Source organism: Dermacentor albipictus, chromosome 9, assembly GCF_038994185.2.
Source record: "Dermacentor albipictus isolate Rhodes 1998 colony chromosome 9, USDA_Dalb.pri_finalv2, whole genome shotgun sequence".
In the NCBI taxonomy this organism is placed as follows: Eukaryota; Metazoa; Arthropoda; class Arachnida; order Ixodida; family Ixodidae; genus Dermacentor; species Dermacentor albipictus.
The window spans coordinates 30,718,601-30,736,036 of record NC_091829.1 but is presented as its reverse complement, the minus strand read 5'-3'; the positions used below and the strand labels follow the sequence as shown (position 1 = coordinate 30,736,036).

The window sequence follows — 17,436 nt, the reverse complement described above, 5'->3', positions numbered from 1 at the left end:
AAAACTACCCATGCCTGTAACGACTTGGCTTCATCCCTTCCCTGCTTTTTATTGCGATGGCAATTAAAGGCAAAACTTCAGGCGAATTTCAGATGTAGCCGTGATGTTTCGCATTAAGTTCAAATCCAATCAGATACCATCGAGCCCCGCGGCGCTGTATGCTATAGGTGCGTTGGGTGCGAGGGAAATCGTGAGTGGGTGAGCCGAGAAGGATGGTGGCTTGATGCGCACAGTCTGCTCATTCGTCCAGTGTTGCGCGCGAAAGGCCGGGGGAGGGGGGGGCGATTGAGCGCGACCTTGCGCGCGCTGTCTTGGAAGTAATATGCGTCGGGCATAAAGAGCACGCGAGCCGAGATGACTTGTGGCTTCGAGTGCACCGTGTTCGCGCACTAATGTCGGGGGTCGCATAATCTCAAGTTTCGGAGACGCGCTGAAGCTGGAGCCAGTACGAAGCGTTCGCTCGCCGCTGCTGCCGCTCTTCTTCACGCCAGCGTTCTGGCAGCAAGCGTCCGCGGGCATGGAGCGAGATATCCTTGTTTGGCATTGCTTGCGCGATACCATACTTGTTACTTAAGTTCTTAAGCGATGTCTTAGCGCAATTTATACGGCCGTTAGCTTTACTAATCACATTTCGTATAGCAGGCTATTATAATTTGCTGTCGCAATCAATGCGTCTCCTTTCGGGCGAAACTGCGACCTTCTTTTACACCAATACTCTAAACGGTTTCTTGCTTGCGTCGACCGCTGACCAGTTAACGCTCCCAGCAGCTTCGAACTACATTGCTTCTGGAAGGTAGACGTTCCCTCTTACTGGGTGAACATCTTGGCATTCCATTACAACGCGGTGAATCGTCTCCGGACTTTTGCTGCAGCATACACATGCCTCGCGCATTCACGCGTTTGTCACTTGCAGCGTCCCCTGCTGCAACATCGACGCCGGTCGCTTGTTCGAGTCTCCGACTTGCGCCAATACATGATTAAAGTTTTGGAAGAACCCTGCGTTTTCCGACTGTCTGTATTGCACTCAAGCATACACTTATGCTTATGTGGGACGTGCGCATCAACGATTATAGCGTAGTGAAAATGGACATGTATTCTTTCGTTCGTTCACGTACGCCGTCTTCGTCAGCGCAGGACGTGCAGCACCTGGATATCGACTACATGGAAAACTCGACCACGTTCACCGTCGACCCCGTGCGCTACGCTAGTCTGAGTGACTTCATGGCTGAGCAGCGAGAGAAGCACGGACTGCGATTCGTCGTCAACTTGGTATAACGCACGCGTGATCATTATGATGATGGCGATGACAGAGTTGAAACGAAGTGGTGGGATTTTACACGTATCAGCACTCCAGCCTACTGCTCAAGCTCTTTTGCAACGTTAATGCCATCGGTGTGTTTTAATTTGCACTCTTTGCGGTCTGTGTACTAAGCGAATGATTATTCCGCGGCCATGTACCAATTGTTATTGGTCTTCACTCAGATTCTTCTCTACTAATGCGACACCAACTTTCCGAATGAACGCCTCGACAGCTTATATTCACCGCGACATCGTTTACCCTCTCATTACTGCCTTTATATCGTAAGGCTTCATGGAGACGAACGACATTTGTATTTGCTTGTCGGTGTGTACTTTGTCACTCTGACAAGATAGTTGTTAATGGATAAGGGATGACAGTGCCCTCTGGCTTAGCGGTAATCCTGCGGCTTTCGTTAATAGCCGGTAGACCTGTCAAACAGACGTGCGCTGACCCTTGACAGTTAGTGAGCAGCGTCCCACCAGCTGTCAGTCACCCTATAGTGTGTACATAGCTTCGTTGTAGTAGTGGTAGTTAGTGGCAGTAGTACAAACACAGATTTCGCAGGAAGACGCATATTTGATTTGAACAAATGTGGGCGAACAGGGGAAGCCTGAAATTGGAGACAACCTTTCCACAAGGGGACTAGACAGCTGCAAGCAGCGGTGCAACCGTGAAATTTCTTCCCAAGGTGGGGGGGGGGGGGGTTACGAGAGGGAGGGCGACGGCGTGACAACTCGTGCACATCGTTTCGTAGTCTCCAAGATCGTGCGCGCAATCCCGGAGGTCATGATCGTGTAGATGGGTGCCTTCTTCTCGCATTGGGCGCGTTGCGGCGCGGAGTGCGGCGTGGCGCATGCTGACGCGTTCCGACGCCTCTGTCTGGTTAGCAGGCAAGGGGATCTGAGGGTCGCACTTTCGGTTAGCCGCAGACGCACGTAGAAGCAGACTGCAAGGTTTGTTTGTAGCGAGTAGTAGTTGTAGGTATAGTTTAATATAGTACGCGCTTGATGAAAACCGATTCACCCATTTGTGCAAGGCCGTTCTCGTTTCGAGTGACATGGCGACGCTGAGTAACGGCGGCTGCGTGTTTAGGTACTTCCGGCTTTTGTTTTCGAATCGCCTAAGCGCCAGTTTTCTTTCGCGCATGCGCAGACGCCGGCACTTCCGAGCACGTCCCGTGCCTACCGGCCGTTCATGCGCGGCCGCCACTTCAAGACGTTCGTCGAGTACCCGAGCATGACACCGCTGGAGCGCCGCAGCGTGCCGCCTGTCAACTTCAAGACACACAACATCATGTTCGGAATAGTGAGTGAACGCACTGATCCTTTGTGTATATAGTTGTGGTCGACAATAACTGATATTCGTGACGTCACGGTGAAATTCCTGACGTTATACTGACGTCACCACAGCCCCAGTTTAAGCGCGAAATTCGAAAAAAAAGGGGGAAGAGTCTGCTTTCCTCCGCTAATATGGCTTAAAAGAAATTTGCATCCTTTTCTACTTATCTCGCTCCCCGACAATGATTGTCATCGTAGAGTGCATTTATTTTCTTTAACTGCGCTCCCGGTATACTTTCAGATTTCGATCGGCGCGCGTGTATGAGTGGGACATATAGTGCTTCTGACAAAAAGTATACGTGGACGGTAGTGCACGTACGAGGAGGTGCACAAAATATGGAAGACTATTGTTGGAGGACCAGATGAGCCTCAATGATGTAAATATTTTGGGGGGCTGTAAATTTCGGTCGAAGCACGTGGAGTTTTGAAACTCCGCCAGTCCTAACTTAATGTGGAGTCCCTCTCAAGTACACTGAAAGGTGTTGCGAACCCAGTGCGTAGCTCAGTTTTATTGCAACATCAATTGCACGAACGCTGGAGACGACCCGTTCGCGCCGTCGCCGTGCTGTCCCATCATCGACGGCGCATGCGCAGCTCGCGCGCGGAGGTTGAGAAGATCTCGGTAAACGCAGAGTGCGATTGGCTGCAAGTACAACGAAGCGAAGTGGGTTCACCGCACGGAGTAAGACATTTAGGAGGTGAAACTCCCGTCAGCGCGAGCGAGCGCGGGCGACCAGATAAGGTCACAATTGTTGTATGCGCCGATGGGGTCGCATACAGTGGCGGCGCCATGCGGCGCTTCGTAGAAGCCGCAGCGAAAAAAAAAATGCAGCGCCCGGGCAGGCGGCTGCGGCGCGCTCTCAACGGCGGTACTTTGTTTCCAGGCCGCCAGGCGCCGCTAGCACGACAACGGCTCCGCGGGCTTGTGACCTTTTCTGGTCGCCGCAAACAGCGGAGTTTCCACTCCTAAATGTATCTTGCTCCGTGCCTCACCGTCAACGATTCGCTCAATCGGCACAGCGTTCCGCCTTCCGCTTCTGCCCTTGTGCGCACGCGCGCGTCAAGTACACATGCAGCGTTCCCGCCGAGCTGCTGTTTGTACGCACTGGTCTGAGCGATGCGGACAGTCGACGTCGAGCGAACATCTAGTATTTCCTTGGGACCTGATGATAACGCCGACGGTTCCCCTTCGGTCTCGCGCATCGTCGAGGTGCGACGCCTGTAACGCCATCTGGCGGTGCTATACTCAACGCGCCAGCGGGGCGAGGCGCGCGGTAGCTGTCATCATCATCACCAGCCTGGTTACGCCCACTGCAGGGCAAAGGCCTCTCCCATACTTCTCCAACAACCCCGGTCATGTACTAATTGTGGCCATGCCGTGCCCGCAAACTTCTTAATCTCATCCGCCCACCTAACTTTCTGCCGCCCTCTGCTACGCTTCCCTTCCCTTGGAATCCATTCTGTAACTCTTAATGACCATCGGTTATCTTCCCTCCTCATTACATGTCCTGCCCATGCCCATTTCTTTTTCTTGATTTCAACTAAGATGTCATTAACTTGCGTTTGTTCCCTCACCCAATCTGCTCTTTTCTTATCCCTTAACGTTACACCTATCATTCTTCTTTCCATAGCTCGTTGGGTCGTCCTCAATTTGAGTAGAACCCTTTTCTTAAGCCTCCAGGTTTCTGCCCCGTAGGTGAGTACTGGTAAGACACAGCTATTATATACTTTTCTCTTGAGGGATAATGGCAACCTGCTGTTCATAATCTGAGAATGCCTGCCAAACGCACCCCAGCCCATTTTTATTCTTCTGATTATTTCAGTCTCATGATCCGGATCCGCCGTCACTACCTGCCCTAAGTAGATGTATTCCCTTACGACTTCCAGGGCCTCGCTGCCTACTGTAAATTGCTGTTCTCTTCCGAGACTGTTAAGCATGACTTTAGTTTTCTGCAGATTAATTTTTAGACCCACTCTTCTGCTTTGCCTCTCCAGGTCAGCGAGCATGCATAGCAATTGGTCCCCTGAGTTACTAAGCAAGGCAATTTCATCAGCGAATCGCAAGTTACTAAGGTATTCTCCATTAACTTTTATCCCCAATTCTTCCCAACCGCGGCATAGCTGTGCCATGCCGCAGTTCCCTCCTGCGCCCAGCATGAGTTGCCTTGCGCGGCTGCGCCGCGCTGACATGTCCCACCTGCGTACATATTTAGAACACCGTTGGATGAGTTCGAACCCAACGATAAGCCTTGCTATCACTGTCGATAACTTGCCCATCGGGTGAAACTGCCAGTTTTTGTAGCATTTTCGCAGGAATTAACCTGCGTTATTGCTCAACGTTGGGAACTCGGGAGACTGAAGTTTATTTCCTCTTCCTCGGAAGGTCACTTGTATATCGATATTGCGCACCCTAGCTTGCGCCACTGAAAAGCAGGAACCTTTGATTATAGCGAGAATTTCATGTTAATTTTAATTAGCGCTTGCATAATGCAATCATTTTTCCTCTCTCTTTAATCATTTAGACCAAGGCTTCCTTAAGGTATAACGTAGAGTGTGTATTACACGTATGCAGTGAGACCAGTGTTGCGTATGAAATCAAGCAGTGTTCTGTGGTATTTGTTGTGTATTCAGCAGTCATAGGCGGTCGTGGCACTGTAGCAACGACTTACGTGAAGGCCACGAACTCGCACAGTAATGAAACCGTATGTACAACCGTATATTTGGAAGGGAACGAACCATACGTTGTTTCCTTACTGTGCGACGAGTTTGTTGTCTTTGTGTAGGCCGTTGCGGCTCAACGTTCTTTCGCGGTACCTTACCGGTGTCAGCGAATAAACAAAGCCTCACTCGGCGGACTTATACTTGTGTTCAAGCTCAGCCTTCAACGCTTTCATCACTCAGCTATGGCCCTGCAGCCCCGTGGCGTACGTGGACTTCTTCAAGAACTACACCGCCCTCTGGTGGAAGAAGGAACTCGCGGAGCTGCGAGAGAAGCTGCCCTTCGACGGCATCTGGCTGGCAAGGATCTTTAGCGTGCTATTCTTACGATCCCTTATAAAGCAAACACCTTTGGCTCTCTCGCCCGTTTTCGCGGTGGTCGCGGACTTTAACCGCCGATGCAGAGGGCGCATATTCTCGCGCAACCGAGTTTCAGCAAATGCCTCTATACAACGAAATGACCCGTATAACGAAGGTATAGTTTTGTACCAGTTCACTTGTAATCTTCGCGCTGCGCGGCCTTTATAACGAAGTGAGTAGTGTATAACGAATGATTTTGGATATGCACGGGGTTCCGAACCACATAGTTCTTGAAGTTGCGCTCGATGTATCGGTTCGCTCCCGCGTACGGGTAAGCCACAGTTGTAAGGAAGAGCGCCACCCGTAACACATAGTGCGACGAAGCTGCGAGAAGTCACCACCTCCCAAAGCATGCTAAACGCATTCTTAGATAGCAAGCGTGGTCGCATTGTTCTTCATAAGTTTTTAATTATTTTTGTTTGGCACGTCTCCTTCTCAGAAGAAACCGTTACTAGCACCACACGTATCTCCATAATTTAAGCATTAAACCAACTTGCGTCTCCAGTATTCAAGAGCTTAGCATAAGATTTGGTGCTTCTTGTAAAAAATAGTCTCACGGCTTATTGTCACACAGAAGCAATCGCAGTTTAGGTGAGAAGTTCTGGAAAATATACGGAAGAACCTAGCTTGGTGCTGCTGCTGTTCCTGAAACGAAAAAGCCCCAGCCTGGAGGTCCTGTTTATTGCCATCCGTCTACATACATTAAGCTTCTGGGGGAATACGGCGAACTTCTACACTTTCCGGCTTCGTAATGTGCTCTACTCGTTGCTCTGTCTTACGCTTTTCGACCAACGACACTTTGACCATTCGCTTACGTAGAAAATCGTCAAGGGTTTCCGCTAAAACCTATTGGTGGTACTTCTATATAGCACTCTGCTGCTGATGCTGGTGTTGAACACGTGGTCGCGGGTTGGATTTCCACGGGAAGCCCCACTCCGACGAGGCACGAGCTCACCCCTGCAAATGATTCGGCGCACGATTCCAGGATAGTCTAAATTAACTTGCCCTCAGCCTTCCACAACGGCGCTCCTCGCAGAAAAGGTTCGAGCTTGGGACAAATACAATGTATGAGTCATTAGTTCTAAAACAAATCGATGTAACGCACTGCTTTGATACCATTTATTTTTGGTTTCGAGCGCTTTCAGGGGGGAATTACTTTCGGGGAAACGGGACCAGTTCAGTAGCACATAAGACAGAAAAGTGGACTGTTACATGCTGCAGGGAAAAAAGATTAGGTTATTGGAAAATTCTAGCTCATTTGTTGAAAGGAAAACACAAAGTTAGGTCATGTTCTCATCGTATACTCTTACCCAACTGCGCAATAATGCAAAAATGTAAGACTGGAAGTTTGATTGAGGTGGATAGACTTGGAAGGAGAGAAAGGAAACTTGCCTGGATCCGTGGAACGTGTGTAATCTCGTGAATGCGCTTCTGATTGGTGCCAGGACTTGGAAGGGAAGCCATTAAAATTAAAATAATCAAAATAAGCAGTGAAATTGACTTCGCCTATAATATTATACCACTTGCGAGCATTAACTTTGTTGTAATTTGTCTCTCTCTCTCTCTCTCTCTCTTTTTTTTTTGACGCGTTGTCGGTTTCGACGCCCTATAGGCCTATAAAAGGACGCCGTTAAAAATTAAATTATGGGGTTTTACGTGCCAAAACCACTTTCTGATTATCAGGCACGCCGTAGTGGAGGACGGGGAATTGCGCCCACCTGGGGTTCTTTAACGTGCACCTAAATCCAAGTACACGGGTTTTTTTCTCATTTTGACTCACCGTGCGCCGTGGCCGGGATTCAATCCCGCGACCTCGTGCTCAGCAGCCCAACACCATAGCCACTGAGCAGCCACGGCGGGTAAAAGAACGCTGTGCTTCTCGTGAAAGAGCTTTGATTTCTGTCAACCCGGGTGACACTACAGCATTTAGCGTTGACCACGTGTATGCTATGTGAAAAGCTCCCCTAAAAATTCACCGGTGATTACCACACTCGCTAATCAGAAGTTTGATCGCAACTCTATACGAGTTTTCATGTCGCGTTATATTGGCTGGCACGGACAGTCTGTCTCGTGCAGCACGTTGCAGGCGGCGCGAAATGCGGCGCGATTGCTTCGCTAATCTGGAAATTGCGAGAGCCAGCGCGTAGGTGACGCGTGGGCGCGATTTACAGCAGCAGCCGCCGCCGCCGAAAGACCTCTCAGACGACACGCGCTCCACTGGCGCCATCTCGTAGGCATTGTCGCCGCACTACGCTTCTCACGCTGTCGCCATAACCTCCTCCGCTTTCCGCCTCATTGTTCCGCTGCACTCTCCTCCCCGCTTTCCTCCTCGCGAATTTCATCCCCCGCTGCGCTCCGCGTCCGCTTAAGGCTCATTCATATATCGGCGATTGACAGTGGTCGCGCGACCAAGTTGGTCGCAAAGCGACCAGTCGCAAGTGGTCGCAAATTGTCGCTTTTCTCGAAAAGCGACCGTTTTGGGCCAGCCGCTCGCTGCTAGATTTTTCAGTCGCGCGACCGAGGTCGCAAAACTGATACCAATCAGCGGCGCACCGGAAGTGATCTTTCTTGTCTCTACATCCGGCCTGCTCCCGCGTCGCGGCAAATTCCGCGTAGATTCCGAGAGTTCTCGCTGAGATCGATAATCTCCGGGATTGCGACTTGCGGGTCGCGCTATCAGCCGGACTTGCCGGTGTGAACATCAGTCGCGCCTTCGGTCGCTTTTTGGTCGTGAGTCTCAGATGGTCGCGCGACCTCCTCAAGTCGCCGGTGCGAATGAGCCATTACGCCGAGCGACGGTGAGGCGCACCGTCGCTCGCCGCAGGAACGGGTGCCTAAGATCTGCGCTCGATCTTGAAGCCTTCGCGGGGACGTATGCGTTGACTGTATAGAGTTTGATGTAGTATGAAATTATTGCTGGCTGCAGGCGCCCCGCATGAATACATTCGCGCAAACGGCAGAAGGGCTTTACTGAAAGCTCTCCGATGTGTAGGCTTATACCTACATTAGCATCGGTGTTCCCCGCAGGACATGAACGAACCGGCCGAGTTCAGCACCAACCGCGGCGCGCTGAGCCCCGCCGTGCGCGAGAAGTGCTTCAAGAACTGGAAGCTGGAGTGCCACGTGACCATCTTCGACGATCCGCCATACCCGACGAGTGAGCGAAACCGCGTCTGCCGCCCATTTTCTGTATGGAATCTCGATCGCGTCGTCAGAGAGCGAGTTGCAATGTTACCAATGCAGCGGAACCCGCGGATACTATATATGTTATTCGCGGGTTACTGTAGTATTCGCGACTGTATACGTGTATGTACAGTCGTGTGCCTCTGTACAACGAACGCCTTTATACAACGAAATCAACTGTATTACGGAGGAATAATTCTGTCCCGGTTCCATTGCGACTGGTCTTGCGCCCTTTACGGTGAATTAAGTGACCTGTTCAACGAATTATTTCTGAGGGCCCCTAGCATTTCGTTATAAAGGCGTTCGGCTGTATACTATATAGACCGAGTGAACGAGTTTCACTACGCCATGGCTATATCGCCTGCTCCGGCTTGTGTTTCGCACATTTAGAGGCGTCGATCTATATATACGCCGAAACGAGTTCATCGGCAGCAGAGTCGGTAGGCCGATTCGCAACTGCATGCCACTGAAATTTCGTTGAGTGCCGTTGGTTGACACCTGTGCAGTCTTGGTTGACTCAATCACATGCGACGAACGTTCATACCGATTTCATAGCGCTAACACAAGCCGCGGGCATACGTATTTCAACCTTATACCAGCGGAATCAGCCCGCTTCTTTAGTCGCATTTGCGGCGCGAACACCCCGAATGCGTCCCTGTTGCAGGGGCGGCGACTCAGTACGGCCCGGAGGCCCGTCTCAGCGACCGCACCCTGTGCATGAGCGGCCGCTTGGGCGACACGGAGAGCTACTGGCACTACGACGTGCACAACCTGTACGGCTGGAGCGAGATGCGCGCCACGCACAGGTGCGCTTGACGCTGTATCACTTTGCCTAAAGTTAAATGACGTTGCCTTCGTGCACGTAGGAGTACGAAGGAACCACACTGAATGTCGTTATGTGCCACTGTCTTTAGCTTGAACCACAGATTTTCGTTGCACGCCCCATATACGTGTGTTATGCCTGCGTTAGTTAGGTGGAAGTATTATGTAGGTCTAAGCCTTCCTTGTTACTTCCTCATGTGTCGTGTGCCATGTTTGTCTCCGACGTTGTAGGTGGGTAGATGATAGCCAACCAGTAGCGTAGCTAGGTCGTGTGGCACCCGGGGCCCTTAGCTCTTCTGTGACCCCCCCTCCCCGGGTGTAGTCGAAGAAGGCGAGGATATCGACAATTTTCGGGTGTCTTCAGACGTATATGACACCCCCCTCCCCCCTACTGGCCCCGTGCACCCGGGGCCCACGGCCCCCCGGCCCCCCCTGTTGCTACGCCACTGTAGCCAACCAAAACGAAGTTTTCGCCCAAGGGCTTACAGAAAGCCGGTGAGGAACACGAGATATATATGACATCTTCGTGGACTAGTCCGTGCATTTCTGGTAGCGTGATTGTCCATGGCCCCAGAGACGCCTCGGAAACTATTGCCGTCATGCGGCCTCGTCATTTTCGCGTTTGTGTTGCTGCACGTGTACTTCACCTATATCAACCACTCACGTAATCGATAGTTTCAACAAAGCACCGTCTGGTACGCGGGTTAAAGCATAATCAGCCGAACAGATCGCTGATGAATGCCAAGAAATAAAACGTCGTATCGGGATATCCGTACAGATACCCTGTTCAAGAGATCAGAGCCGAAACGTCAAGTTTTGGCGACTCTTGCAGTGCCCTTGAAGAAGTGCTCAGCGAGCGGCAGGTGATCATCAGCCGGTCGACGTACCCTTCGAGCGGCCGGTACGGAGGGCACTGGCTCGGTGACAACCAAAGCACCTGGACACACCTCCGCCGCTCCATCATTGGTATTTACTGCTACTGCCACTTCTCTCTCCCTCGCCCGCTTCATATTTGAGAAGGATTGCTGCAGGAACGCAGATCAGGATTCCGCTCATGATAACATAACACCCATAGAAAACAAAGTTAATATTTGCTCGAAGGTTTTCAAAGTGTTCCTGCCTAAGGTTACTGTTCACAGTGGCGGTTAACGATCAAACAGAGCTGAAAGATGAAATGTATTCTGTGTTTTTTGGCTGCGCGCACCCCTGCTGAACCTGACTGTCGTAATATCACGAATAATAAACCACGGAGAAAGAAGTATCTTGCTCTGTGCCCCAACCGCCTTAAAGGACGACTAATGACGCATGTGAGGTAATCTAAATGAGCGGAGCATTGGTCCATAGCGGTACCCGTCTTTGGGTCTCTTCGATATGACGTCCTTGACTGCTCAGGACTACCCGAAGCGTCGGTCACAGCTCGTTGGTGTACGCAGCTTCTCGGAAAGTCTTGGGTAGCTCGGCACGACAAATCGATAAACCCTTTGACCACGCGGCCATCGCCAGTTTCCGACTTCCGTTGGCATTGAAAGGGACTCGTTATATTTAGACATGCTTATCTACAGGCTGTTCTTCGCAGCGTTTGTGTCGTTTAGGAACGGGCACCTTGTCACGAATGACACATGTTTTCCAGCAGGCCGTCTCCTAATGGTCTTCTCTTTCTCAGGCATGCTGGAGTTCAACATGTTCGGCATACCGTACGTAAGTAAATGGCCGCCATGATGGACGGAACCTTGGCAAAAGCGCACGGAGGCGTTGTGTGCTCGGCGGAAGTGCATCGGACCCGAACCTGTCGCGTTGCAGGTAGGCGCTGACATATGCGGCTTCTCCGGAAACGTCACAGAGGACCTGTGCGTCCGGTGGATGCAGCTGGGCGCCTTCTACCCGTTCAGCAGATCCCACAACGACATCGGAGCAGTCGTAAGTGCGCCAGTCCGACGGGCGTTTTCTCGCGAAAGTTGTGCCGTATGAAAGAGCGTGTCTATAAACGTGTCGTCTATGACGTTTCTAGGCTCCCGAGTAACTTCCGGCGCATGCCGTTAGCAAAAGCTTAGCCTGCGAGATCTGTGCCCCCGTTATTCAGAGAGCTGTCGCTGGGGCCTGGATTTGGACACCACATATTAAAGTAGTACTGAAACGCGTAATACAAGTTATAGAAACTTTACCACACGCTTCGTGCAATGACGACACTCGGCAAGTACAAAGGTTGGAAAACGCGGGCTTATGAGATACCTTATCATATCCTAAGGTAGTTTGAAAATGCCGGATTTGACGTCACCGAGATTATTTTGACGTCACGGCAAGGAGAAAAATAACGTAGCGTAGTAGCAAGTCTAACTACGACGATGTTGTTATGAAGTAAACAAGAGCGCTGTGAGCGACCATACTTGCTATTTTACCCGGACCACCTTACTCAGCAAGAATCCGACCGGGCTGACGCTCCAAACCCTGGGAAAGAAGGCACAGAAAGATGCACTTTAAGTGAAAGAATAGTTGCTGTCCAAATCCAATGTTGATGATGATTACGATGATGATCTATTCGCATATCTTTTGAAACGGGGCGAGTCGCCTGCTTGAACACTTGAGTCATTGATTGAGTCAATGAGAGGTTCCGGCAACACCGTGCCCCAGTAGTGGCGCCCTCTGGATAAACAAATGCATGTATTAAAGGCTATATAATTTTGCTGGTTGCATGCGGGAGCCGGAAATACGCCATACATGTCGTCTTTCAGACGCCACCTATAATGCGCCTTAAGGCGTGTATTTGTTGCACTGAAAATATCTAGGTACCGTTGGTTGGTTTACTACGTAATTACGCAGAGAACAGAGCCGGCAGCCGCCACGTCTGCAGGTGTAGTAGCTGGGGCCCACATATAAGCGGAGGACTACTCGGCCACGGTCAGCAAAGTCCAAGGGGTTTCGCGGCTTCGCTTTAAAAAAAAAAGTACATTTCATGCTAAAATAATCAATATGGCCTAAGCTGGCAACTTTAGTTTTCCGAAATATATAAAGGAACCAAAACGCGAGGAGTGCTTGCAAAATCCGCGACCGCTCGCGCACCCTGTGACACCGAGCCCATTTGCCCGCCTGCGTCCAGGACCAGGACCCGGCGGTGTTCAGCGAGGCCGCGCAGGCCGTGATGAGGAAGGCGCTGCAGGTGCGCTACACGCTGCTGCCCTACCTGTACACGCTCTTCTACGAGGCGCACAGCAGCGGCACGCCCGTCGTTAGGCCTCTGTTCTTCGAGTGAGTACACTCCGCGCACGTGGGCGACTCCTTGGGCCGATTGCGAGTAGAATCAGTAACGCACGACATGTACTGCAGCACTGGACTCTCATCTAATGTTTATCAGCAGCGAGTGAGTGTGTGTGTGTGTGTGTGTGTGTGTGTGTGTGTGTGTGTGTGTGTGTGTGTGTGTGTGTGTGTGTGTGTGTGTGTGTGTGTGTGTGTGTGTGTGTGTGTGTGTGTGTGTGAGTGAGTGAGTGAGTGAGTGAGTGAGTGAGAGAGAGAGAGAGAGAGAGAAACAAAATTCACACTTGTGAGTAAAAAACGAAGAAAAAAACTGCGAGGATATCATGGCCATTTCAATCAGTTTTCAATTTTCAACATTTCAATCAGTCGTCGACAATTTTTTGCCTTTTTTATAAGGAGCTCACTCGCCTGAGCCCTTTATCCTGGAGACCAAAGTCTGTCACCGGGGGGAAAAGGGTTTGGCGGTGGTTTTGCGCCGATCCATGCTCGTTGGCCATACACAGAAATGGATCTGCTTGTTGAGGAGACAATATATGTTGTATATACGTACACTGCGGTTGCGGCCTTCTGGTTATTCGTAATTGCGCCTCCGCTGATGACATCCTGCCCCGCATGCAGGTTCCCGCAGGAACCCCATACGTACGGCATCGATGCGCAGTTCATGTGGGGCAAGTCTCTGCTCATCTCGCCAATCACACGAAATGTAAGATGTTTCGTTTTTTTGCTCTTTCTTTAGCCTTTAGTTACCACAAGTAACCTTATATTTCTATGGGGTCGAAAAAAAAAAGAGTGGGCCAAACAAGTGTTCACGTTAAGGTAGATAGAGAATTTTAGCGTTTCCGGTATTCCGCCAAACGCAGCAGATCAGGTGGAATAGTGGGTGCTCGGGAGCGCAAACCACCTTATCTGCCTCTGTCTAATGGATTACAGGACACGCTAAGACTTTCTCATGTCTACGCAGTGATGTTTAAAATTATTTGATGGTTGCATCAAATGCATCTCTCGATTGTCTCTCTTCGTCTCTATTCCGTGTTCATTGTTCATTAATTTCTTATCATATTCGTATCGAATTTCACGCGCAGGTACGTCGACCCTGTCTTAGGCGTCGACGCTTGCTTGACCCTTCTTTTCTTTTTATCTGGAAGTAGTTACAAGATAGCCAGATTCCAGATACACAAAACCCGCGTGAAGTCTGCGAAGAAGCATTTCTCTTCAAAAGCGTTCAAACATGAAGCGCGCGGCAGAAGCTTGGAGCGTGCGCGAACATTCCGGATATCCCGTGCACGCGTGTCAGCGCATATTTGCCAAATGACACTGGTAGTAAAATATCGCAAGCTTTAGCACCATTCGTTCGCGGGTAATTATACTTCTTTTTTATTGTACACTAAGTCGCTAACTATTAGTACGTGTTCCCGGCATGTATAAGTGCATTTGATACTATCTTCATGCTCGGATACAAGCAAATCCCCTAAGCGACCGTCTCATTCTGCAAGTGGTTACGATAGCCATATCCCAGATACGCCAAACCCATGTTAAGTCAGCAGAGAATACCCTGTCAGCTTGTAGGTTTTCGTAGACTTATTGAGCCCGTAATACTGCACACAGTACGCTGTAGTTATAGAACAGCCTAGCAACGCACGATGTGGCGCCTCCTGCAGCAACCTGCGAGCGGGCAACTGCAATAACGCTCTCCCGCTTGGCCTATCTGTGCATCCCGGCAGCGTATGGTGGGTCGCGATATGCTAAAGTGATAAAGTGGTCAGAAAATGTCAGCTGAAGGCTTTTTGTTACCTGCACAGCGAGGTAATTTTTTTCCCGGTGCTTTTAATTCGAAACTCTATTGCACACGTGAGGCGAACTTCCACCATGCTTTTTTTTGTTTGTTTGTCATATATAACCAGTGACATGCTGTTATCACCATGTTGAGGAAAACACGCAAAACTGAACGCGTTTTCAATATCAGTGCATGAGCCCTTCTGGCTTCCCTCTCTTTTTCTCTCGCAGTACACATACATGTCGTTCTACCTGCCTGCGGGACTGTGGTACGAGTACTACGACGTAAGTCGTTGCACAGTTTGAGCCTAACCTGGGCGAATTGACTTTGCCATTTTGCAAGACGTGCCCCGGGAAAAAGCGGAGCGTGTGGCGACAGCTCGCTACTCTGATTGATTGATTGATTGATTGATTGATTGATTGATTGATTGATTGATTGATTGATTGATTGACTTGGATTAACGTCCCGCAGCAACACCAGGGCTATGTGACGCGCCGTAGCGGCGGGCTCCCGAATAACTTAAGCTCACCTGGGGTTCTTTATTGTGCACCCAAATCTAAGTGCACGAGTGGTTCGTTTTAGAGCGCAGCTCTAAAGCGCCCGTTCCTGCGTTGAGCGTCGGCGTGCCTCGGCGTCGTACCTCGGCGTAACCGAGCGAACGAGCAAAGCGAAAGGTGAAAGCGAACGCGGAGCGCAGCCCTAGGTGAAGAGCGCGCGAGGAGGAAAATAGAGGAGGAGGAGGCTACAGTGAAAGCATGAGACGGAAAGTTGAGGCGGAGCGGAGGGGAAACGGCCTGCGCATGCGCTGAGCTGCCGGCCGCCACGGCATCCGCCGCCGCGTGGGCGATCTCATCCGTGCTTCCGATGGGGGGGGATTACTGCTCCTGCAAGGGGCGATGGCGAGCGGCTGCGAGGATGCGACGTCCGTGGCGTTCCCTCGGGTGTTGTCGCCGCTGACACTGGTGGCACCATTTCCACGCCACGAAGGGCCGCTCTCGTCGTTGGTGAAACGAAAGCGGGGGAAGAAAAGCGTAGTGCCGCGCAAGACGGGCTGTGCGGCGACGATGGCTACGATGTGGCGCCAGAATAGCACGCGTCGTCCGTATGGAGACAAAGCGCGCAACTCACAGCGTTCTCTTCCTAATATAAACCGTGTGCGTATATAATCGTAATACAAGATATTGGCACGCGAAATGAGAACACGTACAAGGGTGCGCGCAAATTTGGCATTAGGAAGTGTCGTAATCGTTGGTGATTTTTCTTTCTTTTTTTCTTTCATGTTCCTCAGGCGAACTTCATTCTTTAACTGTAAAGGAACTTAAAAATAACATCAGGAAAGATCCTGCTCCTGCAAGTAGCGTAACAAGATTAAAGCCAATCAAAGATGTCAGAGTGTTTATCAAGTAATACCAGATGCGCAAATTTGTAATAAAATCCAATTCCAAAAAGAAAAGTGGGGTACGGTAACGCCTGGTCTCCTAAGGGCTAGGTCAGCGAACACAGAGGTTGACCTCGCGTATAGCGTTTATTGAAAATCAAAGACGAAAAATAAAAAAAGGAACGAAAGTCGCGGACTCAGCGCGCTGAATCAATGGAGCTTGAGAGCCGGCGGTGACGATTGGCGCCTGCCCTACCTGCTTCGAGATCTATCCAGTGAGTGCGCGATCCAATAAATGGACAGTCCATTTCGCGAATCCACTTGCGAAATGCACACCCCCCTCCCCCGCCTCTGTGTATCTCTCTACGTGTGTCGTCGTATACACTACTTTCACCTCAGTAACATGAATGGGAAAGTACACGCGTAAAACTATACCATTTCCCGTATGTTACAAGGCAACGTGCCGACAAGCGTATAGTATCGCTCGCAGTATCTTTGTTTCTTTTTTTAGATAGATAGATAGATAGATAGATAGATAGATAGATAGATAGATAGATAGATAGATAGATAGATAGATAGATAGATAGATAGATAGATAGATAGATAGATAGGTAGATAGATAGATAGATAGATAGATAGATAGATAGATAGATAGATAGATAGATAGATAGATAGATAGATAGATAGATAGATAGATAGATAGATAGATAGATAGATAGATAGATAGATAGATAGATAGATAGATAGATAGATAGTGTACGCATACGTTAATAACGGTTTTCGCTTACCCAGAACACACCGTTCCTGAGCACGGGCGAGTACATGGTTCACAACTGGCTCACGCTGAAAACGCCGACGCCGCTGTATGTTCGGGCAGGTTCCGTGCTCCCGACGCAGACCCCGGGACCGAACACGCGCGACAGGTATATATAGGCACTGCGTAGAGGCGATTCCGCCTAGGTGTGAATGAGCACTGGCGTCACATGCCGCGATTCCTGCAGTGAGAGGAATGGAACATGTTAAACGTGACGGCGTTGATGGGCACAGTTAATTTCGTCTGCGCCGCCGCGGTCGTTGCCGCCGTTGTGCGACGACATTCTGCACCGCAGGCAGACGACAGTGGCAGCACTTCAATGCAATAGCGTATGTATTAGTTACATTAGCGTTCTCAAACGTTGATAGGCCTTTGTTATGGCCAAGAGACGGCTTAGCGGTGGAGAACGTAGCTTGCATGTTGCAATGCGGCGTGAATACATTTTTTTTTTATCATCCGCGTTGACTGCGTATTACAAACCACATTGTGGCGCCGATGCCT

The 17,436-nt window shown here is 50.3% G+C and overlaps 1 protein-coding gene across 1 annotated transcript in view; it reads left to right on the top strand.

The window, feature by feature from the left end:
• LOC135912742 (probable maltase-glucoamylase 2) overlaps positions 1-17,436 on the top strand; it is a 45,198-nt gene that overhangs the window by 19,489 nt on the left and 8,273 nt on the right. Inside the window, exons 9-20 of the mRNA XM_065445273.2 lie at positions 1,135-1,269; positions 2,453-2,605; positions 5,539-5,655; positions 8,743-8,872; positions 9,563-9,704; positions 10,553-10,686; positions 11,384-11,418; positions 11,521-11,637; positions 12,815-12,963; positions 13,588-13,672; positions 14,974-15,027; positions 16,914-17,044. Of these exons, the coding sequence (XP_065301345.1) occupies positions 1,135-1,269; positions 2,453-2,605; positions 5,539-5,655; positions 8,743-8,872; positions 9,563-9,704; positions 10,553-10,686; positions 11,384-11,418; positions 11,521-11,637; positions 12,815-12,963; positions 13,588-13,672; positions 14,974-15,027; positions 16,914-17,044 (1,382 nt within the window). The remainder of the gene's footprint in view (positions 1-1,134; positions 1,270-2,452; positions 2,606-5,538; positions 5,656-8,742; positions 8,873-9,562; positions 9,705-10,552; positions 10,687-11,383; positions 11,419-11,520; positions 11,638-12,814; positions 12,964-13,587; positions 13,673-14,973; positions 15,028-16,913; positions 17,045-17,436) is intronic.